General features: G+C 53.2%; 1 protein-coding gene across 2 annotated transcripts in view; it reads right to left on the reverse strand.

Moving 5' to 3' along the window:
• Window positions 1-3,978: 3,978 nt before the first annotated feature.
• Window positions 3,979-21,212, reverse strand: part of LOC137352930 (carcinoembryonic antigen-related cell adhesion molecule 6-like) — a 40,893-nt gene continuing 23,659 nt past the window's right edge. For both annotated transcript variants that reach the window (XM_068018785.1, XM_068018786.1), the window contains 4 exons: window positions 14,618-14,719; window positions 13,894-13,961; window positions 6,308-6,406; window positions 3,979-5,319 (listed from right to left, as the gene is read on the reverse strand). In XM_068018785.1, coding sequence (XP_067874886.1) covers window positions 5,221-5,319; window positions 6,308-6,406; window positions 13,894-13,961; window positions 14,618-14,719 — 368 coding nt within the window. In that variant the 3' untranslated portion in view covers window positions 3,979-5,220. The remainder of the gene's footprint in view (window positions 5,320-6,307; window positions 6,407-13,893; window positions 13,962-14,617; window positions 14,720-21,212) is intronic.

Genomic DNA, 21,212 nt, shown 5'->3' on the forward strand with positions numbered 1-21,212 from the left:
GCTGCCACTGTGTGTCGGTGGTGGAGGGACTGAATGTTTGTAGATGGGGTGCCAATCAAGCGGGCTGCTTTGTCCTGGATGGTGTCGAGCTTCTTGAGTGTTGTTGGAGCTGCACCCATCCAGGCAAGTGGAGAGTATTCCATCACACTCCTGACTTGTGCCTTGTAGATGGTGGACAGGCTTTGGGGAGTCAGGAGGTGAGTTACTCACCACAGGATTCCCAGCCTCTGACCTGCTCTTGTAGCCACGGTATTTATATGGCTACTCCAGTTCAGTTTTCGGTCAATGGTAACCCCCAGGATGTTGATAGTGGGGGATTCAGCGATGGTAATGCTGTTGAATGTCAAGGGGAGATGGTTAGATTCTCTCTTGTTGGAGATGGTCATTGCCTGGCACTTGTGTGGCGCGAATGTTACTTGCCACTTATCAGCCCAAGCCTGGATATTGTCCAGGTCTTGCTGCATTTCTACACAGACTGCTTCAGTATCTGAGGAGTCATGAATGGTGCTGAACATTGTGCAATCATCAGCAAACATCCCCACTTCTGACCTTATGATTGAAGGAAGGTCATTGATGAAGCAGCTGAAGATGTTTGGGCCTAGGACACTACCCTGAGGAACTCCTGCAGTGATGTCCTGGAGCTCAGATGATTGACCTCCAACAACCACAACCATCTTCCTCTGCGCTACGGAAGGCTCCAACCAGCGGAGAGTTAACCAATCTGGACCTGCCCAGCTCTGCACGGCTCCAGTGTTAACTGGATGCATTAACTGAAGTTTAACACCTTGCTTAGACCGTAATTTCAGAAAACATAATTGGACTTGGTGACTGGCTGCAGGAAATCATGTCAGGACAAAGCTCCGGATGAACATTGGAACAGGAGGAGGCCCATTCAGCCCCTCTCGAGCCTGTTACACAGGAACAGGAGCAGGCCCATTCAGCCCCTCTCGAGCCTGTTACACAGGAACAGGAGGAAGCCCATTCAGACCCTCTCTCGAGCCTGTTACACAGGAACAGGAGGAGGCCCATTCAGACCCTCTCTCGAGCCTGTTACACAGGAACAGGAGGAGGCCCATTCAGCCCCTCTCGAGTCTGTTACACAGGAACAGGAGGAGGCCCATTCAGCCCCTCTCTCTCAAGCCTGTTACACAGGAACAGGAGGAGGCCCATTCAGCCCCTCTCGATTCTGTTACACAGGAACAGGAGGAGGCCCATTCAGCCCCTCTCGAGCCTGTTACACAGGAACAGGCGGAGGCCCATTCAGCCCCTCTCGATTCTGTTACACAGGAACAGGAGGAGGCCCATTCAGCCCCTCTCGAGTCTGTTACACAGGAACAGGAGGAGGCCCATTCAGCCCCTCTCGAGCCTGTTACACAGGAACAGGAGGAGGCCCATTCAGCTCCGCTCGATCCTGTTACACAGCAACAGGAGGAGGCCCATTCAGCCCCTCTCGATTCTGTTACACAGGAACAGGAGCAGGCCCATTCAGCCCCCCTCGAGCCTGTTACACAGGAATAGGAGGAGGCCCATTCAGCCCCTCTCTCTCAAGCCTGTTACACAGGAACAGGAGGAGGCCCATTCAGCCCCTCTCGATTCTGTTACACAGGAACAGGAGGAGGCCCATTCAGCCCCTCTCGATTCTGTTACACAGGAACAGGAGGAAGCCCATTCAGCCCCTCTCGAGTCTGTTACACAGGAACAGGAGGAGGCCCATTCAGCCCCTCTCGATCCTGTTATACAGTAACAGGAGGAAGCCCATTCAGCCCCTCTCGAGTCTGTTACACAGGAACAGGAGGAGGCCCATTCAGCCCCTCTCGAGCCTGTTACACAGGAACAGGAGGAGGTCCATTCAGCCCCTCTCGAGCCTGTTACACAGGAACAGGAGGAGGCCCATTCAGCCCCTCTCGATCCTGTTACACAGGAACAGGAGGAGGCCCATTCAGTCCCTCTCGAGCCTGTTCCGCCATTCAATGAGAGCCAATCCGTATCTTAACTCCATCTCCCTGCCCTGGTTGCGTAACCCTTAGTCCCTTCACCCAACAAAATCCATCAATCTCCGTTTGGGAATTTCCAATTGACACCCCCCCCACCCCCCCTCACTGGCCTCGACAGCTTTTTTGGGGGAGAGAGTTCCATATTTCCCCTCCCCTTTGTGTTCGAAGAGCTTCCTGACATCGTGCCCTAAACAGCTTCTCAGATAAAGCTCTTGTCTGAGTGGTGTTTCTCACCTTTACTTGTTCTCCTTTAAGAGTTAGGGGGAGGACAGAATTCACCTCTGCCGTGTGACAACTTCCAGTTCATCTTATGTTGAGGCTCCTATGCAGGCTGTCACACACGACTGGGCACAGAGTGAGTTATTAGCCCTTCCTGTTATTGTTATAGAATTATAGAATGGTTACAGCACAGAAAGAGGCCATTCTGCTCACCGTGTACATGCTGGCTCTCTGCAACCTTAACTCTGTAACCTCCTCCAGCCCCTACAACCCTCCCTATCTCTGTAACCTCCTCCAGCCCCTACAACCCTCCCTATCTCTGTAACCTCCTCCAGCCCCTACAACCCTCCCTATCTCTGTAACCTCCTCCAGCCCCTACAACCTTCCCTATCTCTGTCACCTCCTCCAGCCCCTACAACCCTCCCTATCTCTGTCACCTCCTCCAGACCCCACAACCTTCCCTATCTCTGTCACCTCCTCCAGCCCCTACAACCCTCCCTATCTCTGTCACCTCCTCCAGCCCCTACAACCCTCCCTATCTCTGTCACCTCCTCCAGACCCCACAACCTTCCCTATCTCTGTCACCTCCTCCAGCCCCTACAACCCTCCCTATCTCTGTCACCTCCTCCAGACCCCACAACCTTCCCTATCTCTGTCACCTCCTCCAGCCCCTACAACCCTCCCTATCTCTGTAACCTCCTCCAGCCGCTACAACCCTCCCTATCTCTGTCACCTCCTCCAGCCCCTACAACCCTCCCTATCTCTGTCACCTCCTCCAGACCCCACAACCTTCCCTATCTCTGTCACCTCCTCCAGCCCCTACAACCCTCCCTATCTCTGTCACCTCCTCCAGCCCCTACAACCCTCCCTATCTCTGTAACCACCTCCAGCCCCTCCAACCTTCCCTATCTCTGTCACCTCCTCCAGCTCCTACAACCTTCCCTATCTCTGTAACCTCCTCCAGCCCCTACAACCCTCCCTATCGCTGCCACCTCCTCCAATTCCGTCCTCTTGCCCATCCCCCCGATTCCCGTCGCTCCACCATTGGTGGCCCTAAGCTCTGGAATTCCCTCCCTAAACCTCTCCGCCTCTCTCTCTCTCTCCTCCTTTAAGACGCCCCTTAAAAAACCGACCTCGTTGACCCAGCTTTTTGGTCGCCGGTCCCGAATATCTCCTGATGGGGGCTCGGGGGGCGGACTCTGCTCGATAACCGCTCCTGTGACGCACCTTGGGATGTTTTACGGCATTAAAGGTGCTATTTAAATGTAAGTTGTTGTTGTTAGGTGCGATGAAGCCGCTGTTCAGCTCTCGCAACGTGACTGCAGTCCAGCTGGCCAATTCGGTGCATTCAATGAAGCTTTTTAAACCGGACGTCCCTGGAGCACAGCTGATGCTCAATGTCATTGTCGCTGCCTCGACTTCAGCCCGCCTGCTGCTAAAACTCTCACCCACTGCTTTGTTGCCTTTCGACTGGACGGTTCCAACTCTCTGACATTGCCTGTTGCAGCTGAGAGATGAATTATCGGTTGGATGACCATCTCCTCTTTCTCTCGGATTCTGTCCAGCAGCCTCTTTTCTGCCCAGATTAGCGGGCAGTCTCATGCTCCAGATCGCGCCCGGTGCCGGTTGAACTGCACACCAATATTCCACGTTGGCAGACTATTCGGCCATGGGAGCATCACCTCAAAGCCCAATCGTGCCCGCACCGCAAGCCTGTCCGGTGGAACAGAATGAGAAGGGACGAACCTCATGCGGCTAGCAATGAAAGACGTTTTAATACAGCCGCGCGTACTTTATACACAACATTCAGTAACAGCGGTCGAAGGTGACAAGAGTCTGCCGCGGGATATTACCCAGCGACCCGGCGCGATCTGATCCACCCTCTACAAACTCTGGTCGGGCCTGCTCCTGGTTGGCATCATCACCCGATTGCCCTCTCCACCCGCCCAACCATCCCTTTGCCCATATTTTCAGGACGAGTGGACGAAAGTGAACGGGCACAATTCATTTCCTTCCCAGGGTTTCCCCCTGGAGACTCCAGGAGAAATCCAGGAGGGTTGGCAACTCGGAGCTCCTTGCCCAGAGGTTGATTTGCCCTGAGGTCTCCCGACAGGAGATGTTCCGTTATAAAAATAAAATTCCTGTACAGGCTCAATAATATTAATAAATGTACAAAACCGTCATGTGCAGTCAGGAGGAGCAGACTGGTTTCCCCGTCCCTGGGCAAGCCTACCCTCTGCTGTGCAAAGCCAGTACTGCAGGAGGGAGAAAAACAGCAGGCGTTAACTAACAAAACTCAATGGTCTAACACTGCCTCGATGTGTGTCACTTCTGCCCTCTGGCTGCGGGATCAGACTTGGCATAAACTGAAAGGCATTTAGAGGGCAGAACGGGGACTGACTGGGCAGCCTTTACAAATTATTATTTATTATTCCTTACTATAAATGAGAGATGTTTGATCAATCGCGAAAACAGGTTTATCAGAAACATTTTAAAATCTCAGCATCGACCCCCCCCCCTCACCCGTGAACAACCTGGTTTAAAACTGACTGACAATGCCTTTCGCAAAAAATATTTGGAACCGTTTGCCGGTTATACTGGGCTCAGGCTGTGAGTTTCTTGAGCACATTTTACAAAGAAACAAATTACATTCGAAACCTTCCTCATATTGTCCCTGCTCTCAGAGGAACAAGATTAATATTTGGAGCATCCTCGGGCTTGCCCGGGGGGGGGGGCGGGGGGGTGGTGGGGTGAGGTGCGGGATTTAATCCCATCTGGGCCCCTGGATGACCAGCAGGCTGACCAGCTCACAGCGTCTGAAAGTGGGGCTTCCGATAGGTGGGATGAAAAGGCGGACTCCTTCGCGGCAAGTGCACGGGCGATGTGCAAGGCTCTGTTGGCGAGTGTTGGCATGAAAGTTGGCACGTAATCGGGGGAAGTGTCGCCCTCTCCCACACACCCCCACCTCCAGTTGCCCCTACCCCTCGAGGAGGTCAGTCCAGCTCCTTCATACCAAGGTGGATAGTCGGCCACTGTGATCTGTCTGCACAGAGAAACTGCTAATTCCTCCGTCTATTGTTGAGGCCACCATTGATCCGTTCGAGGGCTGTGTGCGGGAGAGAAATAGTGAGAAGGTTAGAGAGTTCATCACCTGCGCACATCCCAAAATCACTCAAATTAGCCGGTGAGCCTGAAAGAGTTGTCTCGGATTAGAAAACGATGTCCCCTCTTCCGAGACCCCCGCTACTGACCAGTTGCATAAAAATCTCTCTCTATCTACCCTATCAATTCCTTTGAGAAATCCAAAAAAAGCGCCATCAAATCACCCCTTATATTCCGGGACATACAAGCCTAATTTACATGATCTCTCCTCATAATTTAATATTGGAGCACTGGTGTTATTCTGGTGAATCTGCACGGTGCTGCACACCTTCCCAGATCAGCAAGTGCATTCTGAGCTGCAGTGCCCCAGGACTGTGCACAATCCTCCAGATCTTAACCCATAAGGACTTTGTATAACTGCGGTTAAACTTCCTCCTCTTTTTTTTTTCATTCATTCATGGGATGTGGGCGTCGCTGGCCAGGCCAGTATTTATTGCCCATCCCTAATTGTCCTTGAGAAGGTGGTGGTGAGCTGCCTTCTTGAACCGCTGCTGTCCATGGTGGTTGGTACACCCACAGTGCTGTTAGGAAGGGAGTTCCAGGATTTTGACCCAGCGACAGTGAAGGAACGGCGATATAGTTCCAAGTCAGGATGGTGTGTGACTTGGAGGGGAGCTTGCAGGTGGTGGTGTTCCCATGCATCTGCTGCCCTTGTCCTTCTAGTTGGTAGAGGTCGCGGGTTTGGAAGGTGCTGTCGAAGGAGCCTTTGGTGAGTTGCTGCAGTGCATCTTGTAGATGGTACACACTGCTGCCACTGTGCGTCGGTGGTGGAGGGAGTAAATATTTGTGGATGGGGTGTCAATCAAGTGGGCTGCTTTGTCCTGGATGGTGTCGAGCTTCTTGAGTGTTGTTGGAGCTGCACCCATCCAGGCCTCTAGTTATAAAGGCTAACATTCCATTCGGCTACTTATTTTTGCCGTGAGGAGTATTACCGGGTAGCTGCTGTATGTGGATATCTGATCCGTGTTGTAGATCGGAGTGGGAGAGATGCTCCGCTTAACGTTGGAAGACCCATTCATCCAAGGCAACACCTGCAAGGGCAGAATCACAGAGTTGTAACAGCACAATGAGATCCTCCCACCATTGGGAACAGTTTCTCTCTGTCTACTCTCTCCAGACCCCTCATGATTTTGAATACCTCGATCAAATCACCTCTCAGCCTTCTCTTCTCCAAGGAAAACAGTCTCAATATCTCCAATCTATCATCATAACTGAAGTCTCTCATCCCTGGAAACATTCTTAAGAATCTTTTCTGCACTCTCTCTAATACCTTCACATCTTTCCTCAAGTGCGGTGCCCAGAATGGGACGTAATACTCCAGCTGAGGCCGAACTAGTGTTTTATACAGGTCTAACATAACCTCCTTGCTCTTGTACTCTATGCCCCTATTAATAAAGCCCAGGATACTGTATGCTTTATTAACCACTCTCTCAACCTGTCCTGCCACCTTCAATGACTTATGTCCCTCTGCTCCTATATCCCCCTTGGAATTGTGCCCTCTATTTAATATTGTCTCTCCATGTTCTTCCTACCGAATTGCATCATTTCACATTTCTCTGTATTAAACTTCACTTGCCACTTGCCCGCCCATTCCACCAACCTATCCATGTCCTTTTGAAGTTCTACAGCATCCTCCTCACATCACAAAGTTTCCAAGTTTCGTTTTGTCTGCAATATTTGAAATTGTGCCCTGTACCCCAAGGTCGAGGTTATTAATATAAATCAGGAACAGCAAGAGTCCCAACACGGAACGGTTCACCATTAAAAGACACAGCCAGGATTCTGGAGCAAGAATTGCAATGTGGCCGTCAGCTCTCACCGTAATTATAGAGTAAATCGGTCAGCAGCTTCTGGACACCACGCACTTGCAGGTAAATGCAGAAATCAGATGCTGCCGTCTGCGTTACACTGTATTGTCAGGAACTTTTCTGTACTGTTATCTCGTCGAGAGGCTCAGTATTGATACACATGGAACAGCGTGTAGTTATCAGATACTAAACTGGTCTGAAAAAATTAGGGCTTGTCCTTTCCGGTGTAAGTTAGCCTTAATCACTAATCTCTGGCTCTGAAAATTAACTTCTACAAGCGTGAGGTCTCATTCCGTCAGAATTTAATTATTGTTGGAGACTTAGAAAGAATTCTGAAACTTAATCCCATCTTTCTTTCGCTTTCTTCGACCTTCAATTAAATGTTCGAAGTGACCCTTCCTGGTTATGACTCTGTGCTGCTCCTTGACGATTCTTCAATCTGAAGGGTTAAGGAGATGCACGGTTTGCGTGTCCTGTTCACATAGCTCCCAGGGCCCCTGAACTGAAATGGCTCTTGGAATACCGCAACGCCCCGGTTCAAATCTCTACAAAGTACTTATTTTTGGAAGTGTGGTCACTGTCATAATGCAAGAAATGTGGCAGCCAATTTTCACACAGCATGCTCCCACAAACAGCAATGTGAGAATACCCAGATCCTCTGTTTTCATGGTGCAGGCTGAGAGATAAATATTGAACCGAGGATACGGGGGAGAAATTCTCTCTTGGCCGTGGGATCTTTTGCATCCATCTGAGAGGCCAGATGGGGACCTTGGTCTATTGCCTTACCCGAAACACAGTACGTCTGACAGTATGGCACTCCCTCAGTATGGGAACCGGGAGTATCAGCCTAGATTATGGGCTCGGGTCAGTGGAATGGTGTTTAGACACGTAGCCGTCTGACCCAGATGTGAAAGTGCTAACCACTGAGACACTGCTGAAATTTCAGCGTCAACATGATGGTGAAATCAGAGAGTGGAATCCAGAATTCCCCTGCCACGCAGATCAGATTAACAGAGGGCAGGTTGGAGGCTGTAAGGTGACAGGAAAAGAAATATTTCGACAGAATGAGCAACAATCAACATTACGGAGGAATAAAAGACTCATTTTCACAGAGCTGGCACTGGGAGCAGAGCTGGTCAGCACTGACCAGATGTTTAACAACACTGCAAAACACTTACAACAGCAGGAGAGCACTGACCGGCATCCGAAACAGCTGGACAGCATTGACCGGTGTGTGAAACAGCTGGACTGCACTGACTAGTGTGTGAAACAGCTGGATTACACTGACCGACGTGTGAAACAGCTGGACAGCACTGACCGGTGTGTCAAACAGCTGGACTGCACTGACCGACGTGTGAAACAGCTGGACAGCACTGACCGGTGTGTAAAACAGCTGGACTGCACTGACCAGTGTGTGAAACAGCTGGACAGCACTGACCAGTGTGTGAAACAGCTGGGCAGCACTGACCGACGTGTGAAACAGCTGGACTGCACTGACTGATGTGCGAAACAGCTGGATCACACTGACCGGTGTGTATAACAGCTGGATCACACAGACCAGTGTGTGAAACAGCTGGACAGCACTGACCAGTGTGTAAAACAGCTGGATCACATTGACCAGTGCGTGAAACAGCTGGACAGCACTGACCGACATGTGAAACAGCTGGACAGCACTGACAGGTGTGTGAAACAGCTGGACTGCACTGACCAACGTGCGAAACAACTGGATCACAATGACCGGTGTGTATAACAGATGGGTCACACTGACCGACGTTTGAAACAGCTGGACAGCACTGACCGGTGTGGAAAACAGCTGGATCACACTGACCGACGTTTGAAACAGCTGGACAGCACTGACCGGTGTGGAAAACAGCTGGATCACACTGACCGATGTTTGAAACAGCTGCACAGCACTGACCGGTGTGTAAAACAGCTGGATCACACTGACCAGTGTGTAAAACAGCTGGACCGCACTGACCGGTGTGTACAACAGCTGGATCACACTGACCGACGTTTGAAACAGCTGGACAGCACTGACCGGTGTGTAAAACAGCTGGATCACACTGACCGATGTTTGAAACAGCTGGACAGCACTGACCGGTGTGGAAAACAGCTGGATCACACTGACCGACGTGTGAAACAGCTGGATCACACTGACCGACATGTGAAACAGCTGGACAGCACTGACCGGTGTGTGAAACAGCTGGACAGCACTGACCTTTGTTTAAAACAGCTGGACAGCACTGACCGACGTGTGAAACAGCTGGACAGCACTGACCTTTGTGTAAAACAGCTGGACAGCACTGACCGACGTGTAAAACAGCTGGACAGCACTGATCGACGTGTAAAACAGCTGGACAGCACTGACCAGTGTGTGAAACAGCTGGACAGCACTGACCTTTGTTTAAAACAGCTGGACAGCACTGACCGACGTGTGAAACAGCTGGACAGCACTGACCGGTGTGTGAAACAGCTGGACAGCACTGACCTTTGTTTAAAACAGCTGGACAGCACTGACCGACGTGTGAAACAGCTGGACAGCACTGACCTTTGTTTAAAACAGCTGGACAGCACTGACCGACGTGTGAAACAGCTGGACAGCACTGACCTTTGTGTAAAACAGCTGGACTGCACTGACCGACGTGTAAAACAGCTGGACAGCACTGACCAACGTGTAAAACAGCTGGATCACACTGACCGACGTGTGAAACAGCTTGACAGCACTGACCGGTGTGGAAAACAGCTGGATCACACTGACCGACATGTGAAACAGCTGGACAGCACTGACCGGTGTGTGAAACAGCTGGACAGCACTGACCGACGTGTGAAACAGCTGGACAGCACTGACCTTTGTGTAAAACAGCTGGACAGCACTGACCAACGTGTGAAACAGCTGGACAGCACTGACCGGTGTGGAAAACAGCTGGATCACACTGACCAACATGTGAAACAGCTGGACAGCACTGACCGGTGTGTGAAACAGCTGAACTGCACTGACCAGTGTGTGAAACAGCTGGACTGCACTGACCAGTATGTGAAACAGCTGGAAAGCACTGACCGGTGTGTGAAACAGCTGGACTGCACTGACCAGTGTGTGAAACAGCTGGACTGCACTGACCAGTATGTGAAACAGCTGGACAGCACTGACCAGTGTGTGAAACAGCTGGACTGCACTGACCGGTGTGTGAAACAGCTGGACTGCACTGACCGGTGTGTGAAACAGCTGGACAGCACTGACCAGTATGTGAAACAGCTGGACTGCACTGACCGGTGTGTGAAACAGCTGGACAGCACTGACCGGTGTGTGAAACAGCTGGACTGCACTGACCGGTGTGTGAAACAGCTGGACAGCACTGACCGGTGTGTGAGACAGCTGGACAGCACTGACCGGTGCGTGAAACAGCTGGACAGCACTGACCGGTGTGTGAAACAGCTGGACTGCACTGACTGGTGTGTGAAACAGCTGGACTGCACTGACCAGTGTGTGAAACAGCTGGACTGCACTGACCGGTGTGTGAAACAGCTGGACAGCACTGACCGGTGTGTGAAACAGCTGGACAGCACTGACCGGTGTGTGAAACAGCTGGACTGCACTGACCAGACAGCTGTCACAGATGACTTATGATGTTATCCCCAACTGTGCGCACACAGGCACATCAAATCGTCAAGCAATAAGGGAGGACAAGGAAACGCAACAGAGTTTCTGAGGGATGTGGGAATGATGTGCAAGGAAGGCTGTAAATCAGGTGGTGACACAATAGAAGCAGCGTAAATTGGGAGAGAGGTCGTGCCTCGATTGAAGGCAAAGTACACTCCAGTCATCATATAATGCTGAGTGAGGAAGTTACCTGACTAACCCTGTGTTTCCGAGACGTTCTGACTAACCCCTGCTTTCCACAGGCAAAGCCAAGGAGATCGGCACAAACATAGTTAATGACCCAAAGCGAACAGCACAGGACCGAGCCCAAGTCAAAAGGGCCGGGAGATTTACCGGAATGGTCCCAGGGATGAGGGACTTCAGTTAATGTGGAGAGACTGGGTGAAGCTGGGATTGTTCTCCTTAGAGCAGAGAAGGTGAAGGGGGAGATTTAATTGAGGCGTTCAGAATCATGAAGGGGTTTCGATGGAGTAAATGAGGAGAAACTGTTCCCAGTGGCAGGGGAGTCGGTAACCAGAGGGACACAGATTGAGGATAATGGGTAAAAGAACCAGAGGGGGTGGAGAGGAGAATTTTTTTGACGCAGTGAGTTGTTGTGATCTGGAACAGGGTCAGTACTGAGGGAGTGCTGCACTGTCGGACGGTCAGTACTGAGGGAGTGCTGCACTGTCGGAGGGTCAGTACTGAGGGAGTGCTGCACTGTCAGAGGGTCAGTACTGAGGGAGTGCTGCACTGTCGGAGCGTCAGTACTGAGGGAGTGCTGCACTGTCAGACGGTCAGTACTGAGGGAGTGCTGCACTGTCAGAGGGTCAGTACTGAGGGATTGCTGCACTGTCAGAGGGTCAGTACTGAGGGAGTGCTGCACTGTCAGAGGGTCAGTACTGAGGGAGTGCTGCACTGTCAGACGGTCAGTACTGAGGGAGTGCTGCACTGTCAGAGGATCAGTACTGAGGGATTGCTGCACTGTCAGAGGGTCAGTACTGAGGGATTGCTGCACTGTCAGAGGGTCAGTACTGAGGGAATGCTGCACTGTCAGAGGGTCAGTACTGAGGGAATGCTGCACTGTCAGAGGGTCAGTACTGAGGGAGTGCTGCACTGTCAGAGGGTCAGTACTGAGGGAGTGCTGCACTGTCGAAGGGTCAGTACTGAGGGAGTGCTGCACTGTCAGAGGGTCAGTACTGAGGGAGTGCTGCACTGTCAGAGCATCAGTACTGAGGGAGTGCTGCACTGTCAGACGGTCAGTACTGAGGGAGTGCTGCACTGTCAGAGGGTCAGTACTGAGGGATTGCTGCACTGTCAGAGGGTCAGTACTGAGGGAGTGCTGCACTGTCAGAGGGTCAGTACTGAGGGAGTGCTGCACTGTCGGAGGGTCAGTACTGAGAGAGTGCTGCACTGTCAGAGGGTCAGTACTGAGGGAGTGCTGCACTGTCAGAGGGTCAGCACTGAGGGAGTGCTGCACTGTCAGAGGGTCAGTACTGAGGGAGTGCTGCACTGTCGGAGGGTCAGTACTGAGAGAGTGCTGCACTGTCAGAGGGTCAGGACTGAGGGAGTGCTGCACTGTCAGAGGGTCAGTACTGAGGGAGTGCTGCACTGTCGGAGGGTCAGTACTGAGGGAGTGCTGCACTGTCGGAGGGTCCGTACTGAGGGAGTGCTGCACTGTCGGAGGGTCAGTACTGAGGGAGTGCTGCACTGTCGGAGGGTCAGTACTGAGGGAGTGCTGCACTGTCGGAGGGTCAGTACTGAGGGAGTGCTGCACTGTCGGACGGTCAGTACTGAGGGAGTGTTGCACTGTCAGAGGGTCAGTACTGAGGGAGTGCTGCACTGTCGGAGCGTCAGTACTGAGGGAGTGCTGCACTGTCAGAGGGTCAGTACTGAGGGAGTGCTGCACTGTCGGAGCGTCAGTACTGAGGGAGTGCTGCACTGTCAGACGGTCAGTACTGAGGGAGTGCTGCACTGTCAGAGGGTCAGTACTGAGGGAGTGCTGCACTGTCGGAGCGTCAGTACTGAGGGAGTGCTGCACTGTCAGACGGTCAGTACTGAGGGAGTGCTGCACTGTCAGAGGGTCAGTACTGAGGGATTGCTGCACTGTCGGAGGGTCAGTACGGAGGGAGTGCTGCACTGTCGGACGGTCAGTACTGAGGGAGTGCTGCACTGTCGGAGGGTCAGTACTGAGGGAGTGCTGCACTGTCAGAGGGTCAGTACTGAGGGAGTGCTGCACTGTCGGAGCGTCAGTACTGAGGGAGTGCTGCACTGTCAGAGGGTCAGTACTGAGGGAGTGCTGCACTGTCAGACGGTCAGTACTGAGGGAGTGCTGCACTGTCAGCGGATCAGTACTGAGGGATTGCTGCACTGTCAGAGGGTCAGTACTGAGAGATTGCTGCACTGTCAGAGGGTCAGTACTGAGGGAATGCTGCACTGTCAGAGGGTCAGTACTGAGGGAATGCTGCACTGTCAGAGGGTCAGTACTGAGGGAGTGCTGCACTGTCAGAGGGTCAGTACTGAGGGAGTGCTGCACTGTCGAAGGGTCAGTACTGAGGGAGTGCTGCACTGTCAGAGGGTCAGTACTGAGGGAGTGCTGCACTGTCAGAGCATCAGTACTGAGGGAGTGCTGCACTGTCAGACGGTCAGTACTGAGGGAGTGCTGCACTGTCAGAGGGTCAGTACTGAGGGATTGCTGCACTGTCAGAGGGTCCGTACTGAGGGAGTGCTGCACTGTCGGAGGGTCAGTACTGAGGGAGTGCTGCACTGTCGGAGCGTCAGTACTGAGGGAGTGCTGCACTGTCAGACGGTCAGTACTGAGGGAGTGCTGCACGGTCAGAGGGTCAGTACTGAGGGAGTGCTGCACTTTTGAATCTTGCTGTGCGCAAATTGGCTGCTGCATTTCCTACATTACATCAGTGACTGTACTTCATTGTCTTTGAGGAGCATTTGGGGACGATCTGAGGTTGTGAAAGGTGCTATATAAATGCAAGTTGTTTGTTTCTCGTCTGATTATCCTCAATAACAGTCAGATCCGTTGGTTTGGGGAGGGGTTGTGGGAGATATTCCTTACCTTCTCATCACTTTTGTTGAACGCTTTTATCGGCGGTTTCCTCATGGCCGACTTGCTCTTCTGTGAACCTGTTGGATGCGAGACTGAGGATTTAGTGCGGCAGACAGCGGAATCCGAGAAAGACACGACACTGTCCCTTTAAGGATGAGTCAGCATTAGTGTGGGACAGACCGGGTTCGATTCCTGAGATGTGGCTGTGAATCAGGGCGTGGGGGTGGAATGACAGATCGGCTCCGAGCTCCCCATCGGAATCGCGCCTCCCGAGTGAAACTCCAGCCGTTCACTCGCGTGTCGTTCCCTCTGAGGAGTTCCAAGCTCGAGCATCTCTCTGCTGTTTGTGGGAGCTTGCTGTGCGCCGGGACCCGCTGCTGCTCGCTCTTCCCTCATCCCCAGTGGCCCCTGTTCCACATCCCAGGAGCCTGGCTCGTGAGGCTCGGCGGGCTATTCGACTGCGAGAGGCGGCACGGCTGAATAGATTTTGCGTGCAGGTGACGGGTGAGTATTTGGTCGGGCTCAGCTGTGATGACTCACATGGTTGAATAGCCCGCTGAGGCCTCGTGAGCTGGCCCCCCCCCCCCGCCCCCCGCAAGGATGAGGGAGGAGCGGGCAGCAGCGAGAGGCCGAGCCCTGCCGGTACCAGGGGGCAGAGGGGCGGTGAATGTAATAGGGTAATCTCCGTTGACTGTGATCGCCGAGATGAGCCAGAGACGGGAGTTATACTCACGCTTGCGCCTCACCAGGAATACGACCAGCAGGATCAGGAGGACCAGTGCTGCAGCAGCTCCGATGGCAATGCCCACAACAGCGCCAACGCTGAGACAGTAACCTGAGGCGGGAGAGTAATAGTGTGAAGAAAGAGTGAGGAATAACCAGTCACCTTACCGGAAGTGGGAATCTGATATTGGAGGCTCACATTTCCTCAATGAGGCTGTTGATTCTCGAGATCACTCGCACGGCCCCGGAGTGACGGCTCCTTCACTCGGCACTCCCTGTGCCTGGAGGATCGAGGAATATCGCACTGGAATCCTTCACTCCCCCGTCTCTGGCTCCTCACCTACGTCCCTCGTTCTTTCTTTCCCTTTGTGTCCCTCCCTCCCTCATATTCGCTCTCACTTTCCCCGTCTCGTGTTCTGTCCTGCTCCCCCAGGTTCACTCACACTCTCCTACCAGGAGGAGGCCCATTCAGCTCCTCTCGAGCCTGTTACACAGAAACAGGAGGAGGCCCATTCAGCCCCCCTCGAGCCTGTTACTCAGGAACAGGAGGAGGCCCATTCAGCCCCCTTGAGCCTGTTACACAGAAACAGGAGGAGGCCCATTCAGCCCCCTTGAGCCTGTTACACAGAAACAGGAGGAGGCCCATTCAGCCCCCCTCGAGCCTGTTACACAGAAAGAGGAGGAGGCCCATTCAGCCCCCTTGAGCCTGTTACACAAGAACAGGAGGAGGCCCATTCAGCCCCCTTGAGCCTGTTACACAAGAACAGGAGGAGGCCCATTCAGCCCCCTTGAGCCTGTTACACAGAAAGAGGAGGAGGCCCATTCAGCCCCCTTGAGCCTGTTACACAGAAACAGGAGGAGGCCCATTCAGCCCCCTTGAGCCTGTTACACAGAAACAGGAGGAGGCCCATTCAGCCCCCCTCGAGCCTGTTACACAGAAAGAGGAGGAGGCCCATTCAGCCCCCTTGAGCCTGTTACACAAGAACAGGAGGAGGCCCATTCAGCCCCCTTGAGCCTGTTACACAAGAACAGGAGGAGGCCCATTCAGCCCCTCTCGAGTCTGTTACACAGGAACAGGAGGAGGCCCATTCAGCTCCTCTCGAGCCTGTTACACAGGAACAGGAGGAGGCCCATTCAGCCCCCCTTGAGCCTATTACACAGGAACAGGAGGAGGCCCATTCAGCCCCCCTCGAGCCTGTTACACAGGAACAGGAGGAGGCCCATTCAGCCCCTCTCGAGTCTGTTACACAGGAACAGGAGGAGGCCCATTCAGCCCCCCTCAAGCCTGTTACACAAGAACAGGAGGAGGCCCATTCAGCCCCCTTGAGCCTGTTACACAAGAACAGGAGGAGGCCCATTCAGCTCCCCCCTCGAGCCTGTTACACAGGAACAGGAGGAGGCCCATTCAGCCCCCTTAAGCCTATTACACAGGAACAGGAGGAGGCCCATTCAGCCCCTCTCGAGCCTGTTACACAGGAACAGGAGGAGGCCCATTCAGCCCCCCTCGAGCCTGTTACACAAGAACAGGAGGAGGCCCATTCAGCCCCCTTGAGCCTGTTACACAAGAACAGGAGGAGGCCCATTCAGCCTCTCTCTCGAGCCTGTTACACAGGAACAGGAGGAGGCCCATTCAGCCCCCCTTGAGCCTATTACACAGGAACAGGAGGAGGCCCATTCAGCCCCCCTCGAGCCTGTTACACAGGAACAGGAGGAGGCCCATTCAGCCCCCCTTGAGCCTATTACACAGGAACAGGAGGAGGCCCATTCAGCCTCTCTCTCGAGCCTGTTACACAGGAACAGGAGGAGGCCCATTCAGCCTCTCTCTCGAGCCTGTTACACAGGAACAGGAGGAGGCCCATTCAGCCTCTCTCTCGAGCCTGTTACACAGGAACAGGAGGAGGCCCATTCAGCCTCTCTCTCTCGAGCCTGTTACACAGGAGCAGGAGGAGGCCCATTCAGCCCCTCTCGAGCCTGTTACACAGGAACAGGAGGAGGCCCATTCAGCCCCTCTCGAGCCTGTTACGCAGGAACAGGAGGAGGCCCATTCAGCCCCCTTGAGCCTGTTACACAGGAACAGGAGGAGGCCCATTCAGCTCCCTTGAGCCTGTTACACAGAAACAGGAGGAGGCCCATTCAGCCCCCCTTGAGCCTATTACACAGGAACAGGAGGAGGCCCATTCAGCCCCCCTCGAGCCTGTTACACAGGAACAGGAGGAGGCCCATTCAGCCCCCTCCTCGAGCCTGTTACACAGGAACAGGAGGAGGCCCATTCAGCCCCCCTTGAGCCTATTACACAGGAACAGGAGGAGGCCCATTCAGCCCCTCTCGAGCCTGTTACACAGGAACAGGAGGTGGCCCATTCAGCCCCCCTCGAGCCTGTTACACAAGAACAGGAGGAGGCCCATTCAGCCCCCTTGAGCCTGTTACACAAGAACAGGAGGAGGCCCATTCAGCCTCTCTCTCGAGCCTGTTACACAGGAACAGGAGGAGGCCATTTCAGCCTCTCTCTCGAATCTGTTACACAGGAACAGGAGGAGGCCCATTCAGCCCCCCTCGAGCCTGTTACACAGGAACAGGAGGAGGCCCATTCAGCCCCCTTGAGCCTGTTACACAGAAACAGGAGGAGGCCCATTCAGCCCCCTTGAGCCTGTTACACAGAAACAGGAGGAGGCCCATTCAGCCCCCCTCGAGCCTGTTACACAGAAACAGGAGGAGGCCCATTCAGCCCCCCTTGAGCCTGTTACACAAGAACAGGAGGAGGCCCATTCAGCCCCCTTGAGCCTGTTACACAAGAACAGGAGGAGGCCCATTCAGCCCCCTTGAGCCTGTTACACAGAAAGAGGAGGAGGCCCATTCAGCCCCCTTGAGCCTGTTACACAAGAACAGGAGGAGGCCCATTCAGCCCCCTTGAGCCTGTTACACAGAAACAGGAGGAGGCCCATTCAGCCCCCCTCGAGCCTGTTACACAGGAACAGGAGGAGGCCCATTCAGCCCCCCTTGAGCCTATTAGACAGGAACAGGAGGAGGCCCATTCAGCCCCCCTCGAGCCTGTTACACAGGAACAGGAGGAGGCCCATTCAGCCCCTCTCGAGTCTGTTACACAGGAACAGGAGGAGGCCCATTCAGCCCCCCTCGAGCCTGTTACACAAGAACAGGAGGAGGCCCATTCAGCCCCCTTGAGCCTGTTACACAAGAACAGGAGGAGGCCCATTCAGCCCCCCTTGAGCCTATTACACAGGAACAGGGAGGAGGCCCATTCAGCTCCCCCCTCGAGCCTGTTACACAGGAACAGGAGGAGGCCCATTCAGCCCCCTTGAGCCTATTACACAGGAACAGGAGGAGGCCCATTCAGCCCCTCTCGAGTCTGTTACACAGGAACAGGAGGAGGCCCATTCAGCCCCCCTCGAGCCTGTTACACAAGAACAGGAGGAGGCCCATTCAGCCCCCTTGAGCCTGTTACACAAGAACAGGAGGAGGCCCATTCAGCCTCTCTCTCGAGCCTGTTACACAGGAACAGGAGGAGGCCCATTCAGCCCCCCTTGAGCCTATTACACAGGAACAGGAGGAGGCCCATTCAGCCCCCCTCGAGCCTGTTACACAGGAACAGGAGGAGGCCCATTCCGCCCCTCTCGAGCCTGTTACGCAGGAACAGGAGGAGGCCCATTCAGCCCCTCTCTCTCGAGCCTGTTACACAGGAACAGGAGGAGGCCCATTCAGCCCCTCTCGAGCCTGTTACACAGGAACAGGAGGAGGCCCATTCAGCCCCTCTCGAGCCTGTTACGCAGGAACAGGAGGAGGCCCATTCAGCCCCTCTCGAGCCTGTTACACAGGAACAGGAGGAGGCCCATTCAGTCTCTCTCTCGAGCCTGTTACACAGGAACAGGAGGAGGCCCATTCAGCCCCTCTTGATCCTGTTACACAGGAACAGGAGGAGGCCCATTCAGTCTCTCTCTCGAGTCTGTTACACAGAAACAAGAGGAGGCCCATTCAGCCTCTCTCTCGAGCCTGTTACACAGGAACAGGAGGAGGCCCATTCAGCCTCTCTCTCGAGCCTGTTACACAGGAACAGGAGGAGGCCCATTCAGCCTCTCTCTCTCGAGCCTGTTACACAGGAACAGGAGGAGGCCCATTCAGCCCCTCTCGAGCCTGTTACGCAGGAACAGGAGGAGGCCCATTCAGCCTCTCTCGAGCCTGTTACACAGGAACAGGAGGAGGCCCATTCAGTCTCTCTCTCGAGCCTGTTACACAGGAACAGGAGGAGGCCCATTCAGCCCCTCTCGAGTCTGTTACACAGGAATAGGAGGAGGCCCATTCAGTCTCTCTCTCGAGCCTGTTACACAGGAACAGGAGGAGGCCCATTCAGTCTCTCTCTCGAGCCTGTTACACAGGAACAGGAGGAGGACCATTCAGCCCCTCTTGATCCTGTTACACAGGAACAGGAGGAGGCCCATTCAGCCCCTCTTGATCCTGTTACACAGAAACAAGAGGAGGCCCATTCAGCCTCTCTCTCGAGCCTGTTACACAGGAACAGGAGGAGGCCCATTCAGCCTCTCTCTCGAGCCTGTTACACAGGAACAGGAGGAGGCCCATTCAGCCCCCCTTGAGCCTATTACACAGGAACAGGAGGAGGCCCATTCAGCCTCTCTCTCGAGCCTGTTACACAGGAACAGGAGGAGGCCCATTCAGCCTCTCTCTCGAGCCTGTTACACAGGAACAGGAGGAGGCCCATTCAGCCTCTCTCTCTCGAGCCTGTTACACAGGAACAGGAGGAGGCCCATTCAGCCCCTCTCGAGCCTGTTACACAGGAACAGGAGGAGGCCCATTCAGCCTCTCTCTCTCGAGCCTGTTACACAGGAACAGGAGGAGGCCCATTCAGCCCCTCTCGAGCCTGTTACGCAGGAACAGGAGGAGGCCCATTCAGCCCCTCTCGAGCCTGTTACACAGGAACAGGAGGAGGCCCATTCAGTCTCTCTCTCGAGCCTGTTACACAGGAACAGGAGGAGGCCCATTCAGCCTCTCTCTCGAGCCTGTTACACAGGAACAGGAGGAGGCCCATTCAGCCCCTCTCGAGCCTGTTACACAGGAACAGGAGGAGGCCCATTCAGCCCCTCTCGATCCTGTTACGCAGGAACAGGAGGAGGCCCATTCAGCCCCTCTTGATCCTGTTACACAGGAACAGGAGGAGGCCCATTCAGCCCCTCAAATCTGTTCCACTATTCTATTGGATCACGGCCAACGTGTAACTCAGTTATTGACATCACCCCTGAATGGCCTGGCTCGAATTTGAAGATGTTTCCCTTTTGTTCTGGACTCTCTCTCTCTCTCCCTGCTTCCCCTCTCCATTTACACCCCTCTCACTCTCTCTTTCTTTCTCTTTCTCTATTTCCCCTTCTCTCTCTCCATATACTTCTTCCTCATGCTCACCTTCCCTTGTTCTCATACTTTCCTATTCTCTCTAGGTCTCTTTCTTTCCCTCTCTCTTTTTCTTTTTGTACCAACTGTCATTTCTTCTCTTCTTCTGGGTTGATTTAGGAAAGTATCTCTCTTTCCAAATATTACCCGTCTCCCTCTCTATCCCGGTGCAAAGCTAGTACAAGTGTGGAACTCTCTCCCTTAGAAATCAGGAGATGCTCACTCAGCTAATAATGTTAAATCTGAGGTTCCTAAGAGTGTGGCTCGCCCAGGGTGTTAAAAGATGGGAGAACGGAGGAAGGTCAGAACAGGTACGAGGGGCTGAATGGCCTCCTGTTGCTGTCTTTTGTCTGTCTCAACTTTTTCCAGACTATCAGTCTCTCTCTTCCTCGGTCTCTCTCCGTCTGTCTCTATCTTCTTGTCCCCTTTTCCCCTGTTTCGCCATCTCTATCTCTCTTTCTCCCTCTTTCTCTTTCTGTCTCTCCAGCTCTGTGCCTCTCTCACTCTTTGCATTTCTCTGTGTATTGTCGATATCACTTCCTCCTATCTTTTGAACTCCTGTCAATCTCACCTACGATCATCTTTAAAGCTAATTGCTTTGAAAGTGGAACAATCTTTACAGACTGAACAATCTCTCAGATCAGTTTAAAAATGACCGGGATTAAAACAGGTTTAACCTCCACGTCTGTTACGAAAGATTAGATTCACCGTCCACTCAATGCAGAATGTGCAGACAATCAGATTGCAACCTGATCAGAAACCAGAATCCAAAAACACAACACAACACCCAGCAAATCAAAGTTATTGACTTATTGGGAGCTTTAGGGAGGATATTCATAGAATAACAAATACCCGGGAGTGAGTTACAGACTGGAATCTAATCGAGGGGTTCGGGGGATTTTATATAGAATAACAGATACCCGGGAGTGAGTTACAGGCTGGAATCTAATCGAGGGGTTCGGGGGATTTTATATAGAATAACAGATACCCGGGAGTGAGTTACAGACTGGAATCTAATCGAGGGAATTCGGGGGGGGTTTATATATAGAATAACAGATACCCGGGAGTGAGTTACAGACTGGAATCTAATCGAGGGGTTCGGGTGGTTTATATATAGAATAACAGATACCCGGGAGTGAGTTACAGACTGCAATCTAATCGAGGGGTTCGGGGGATTTTATATAGAATAACAG

This window comes from Heterodontus francisci, chromosome 39 (genome assembly GCF_036365525.1).
Source record: "Heterodontus francisci isolate sHetFra1 chromosome 39, sHetFra1.hap1, whole genome shotgun sequence".
NCBI classification, from domain to species: Eukaryota; Metazoa; Chordata; class Chondrichthyes; order Heterodontiformes; family Heterodontidae; genus Heterodontus; species Heterodontus francisci.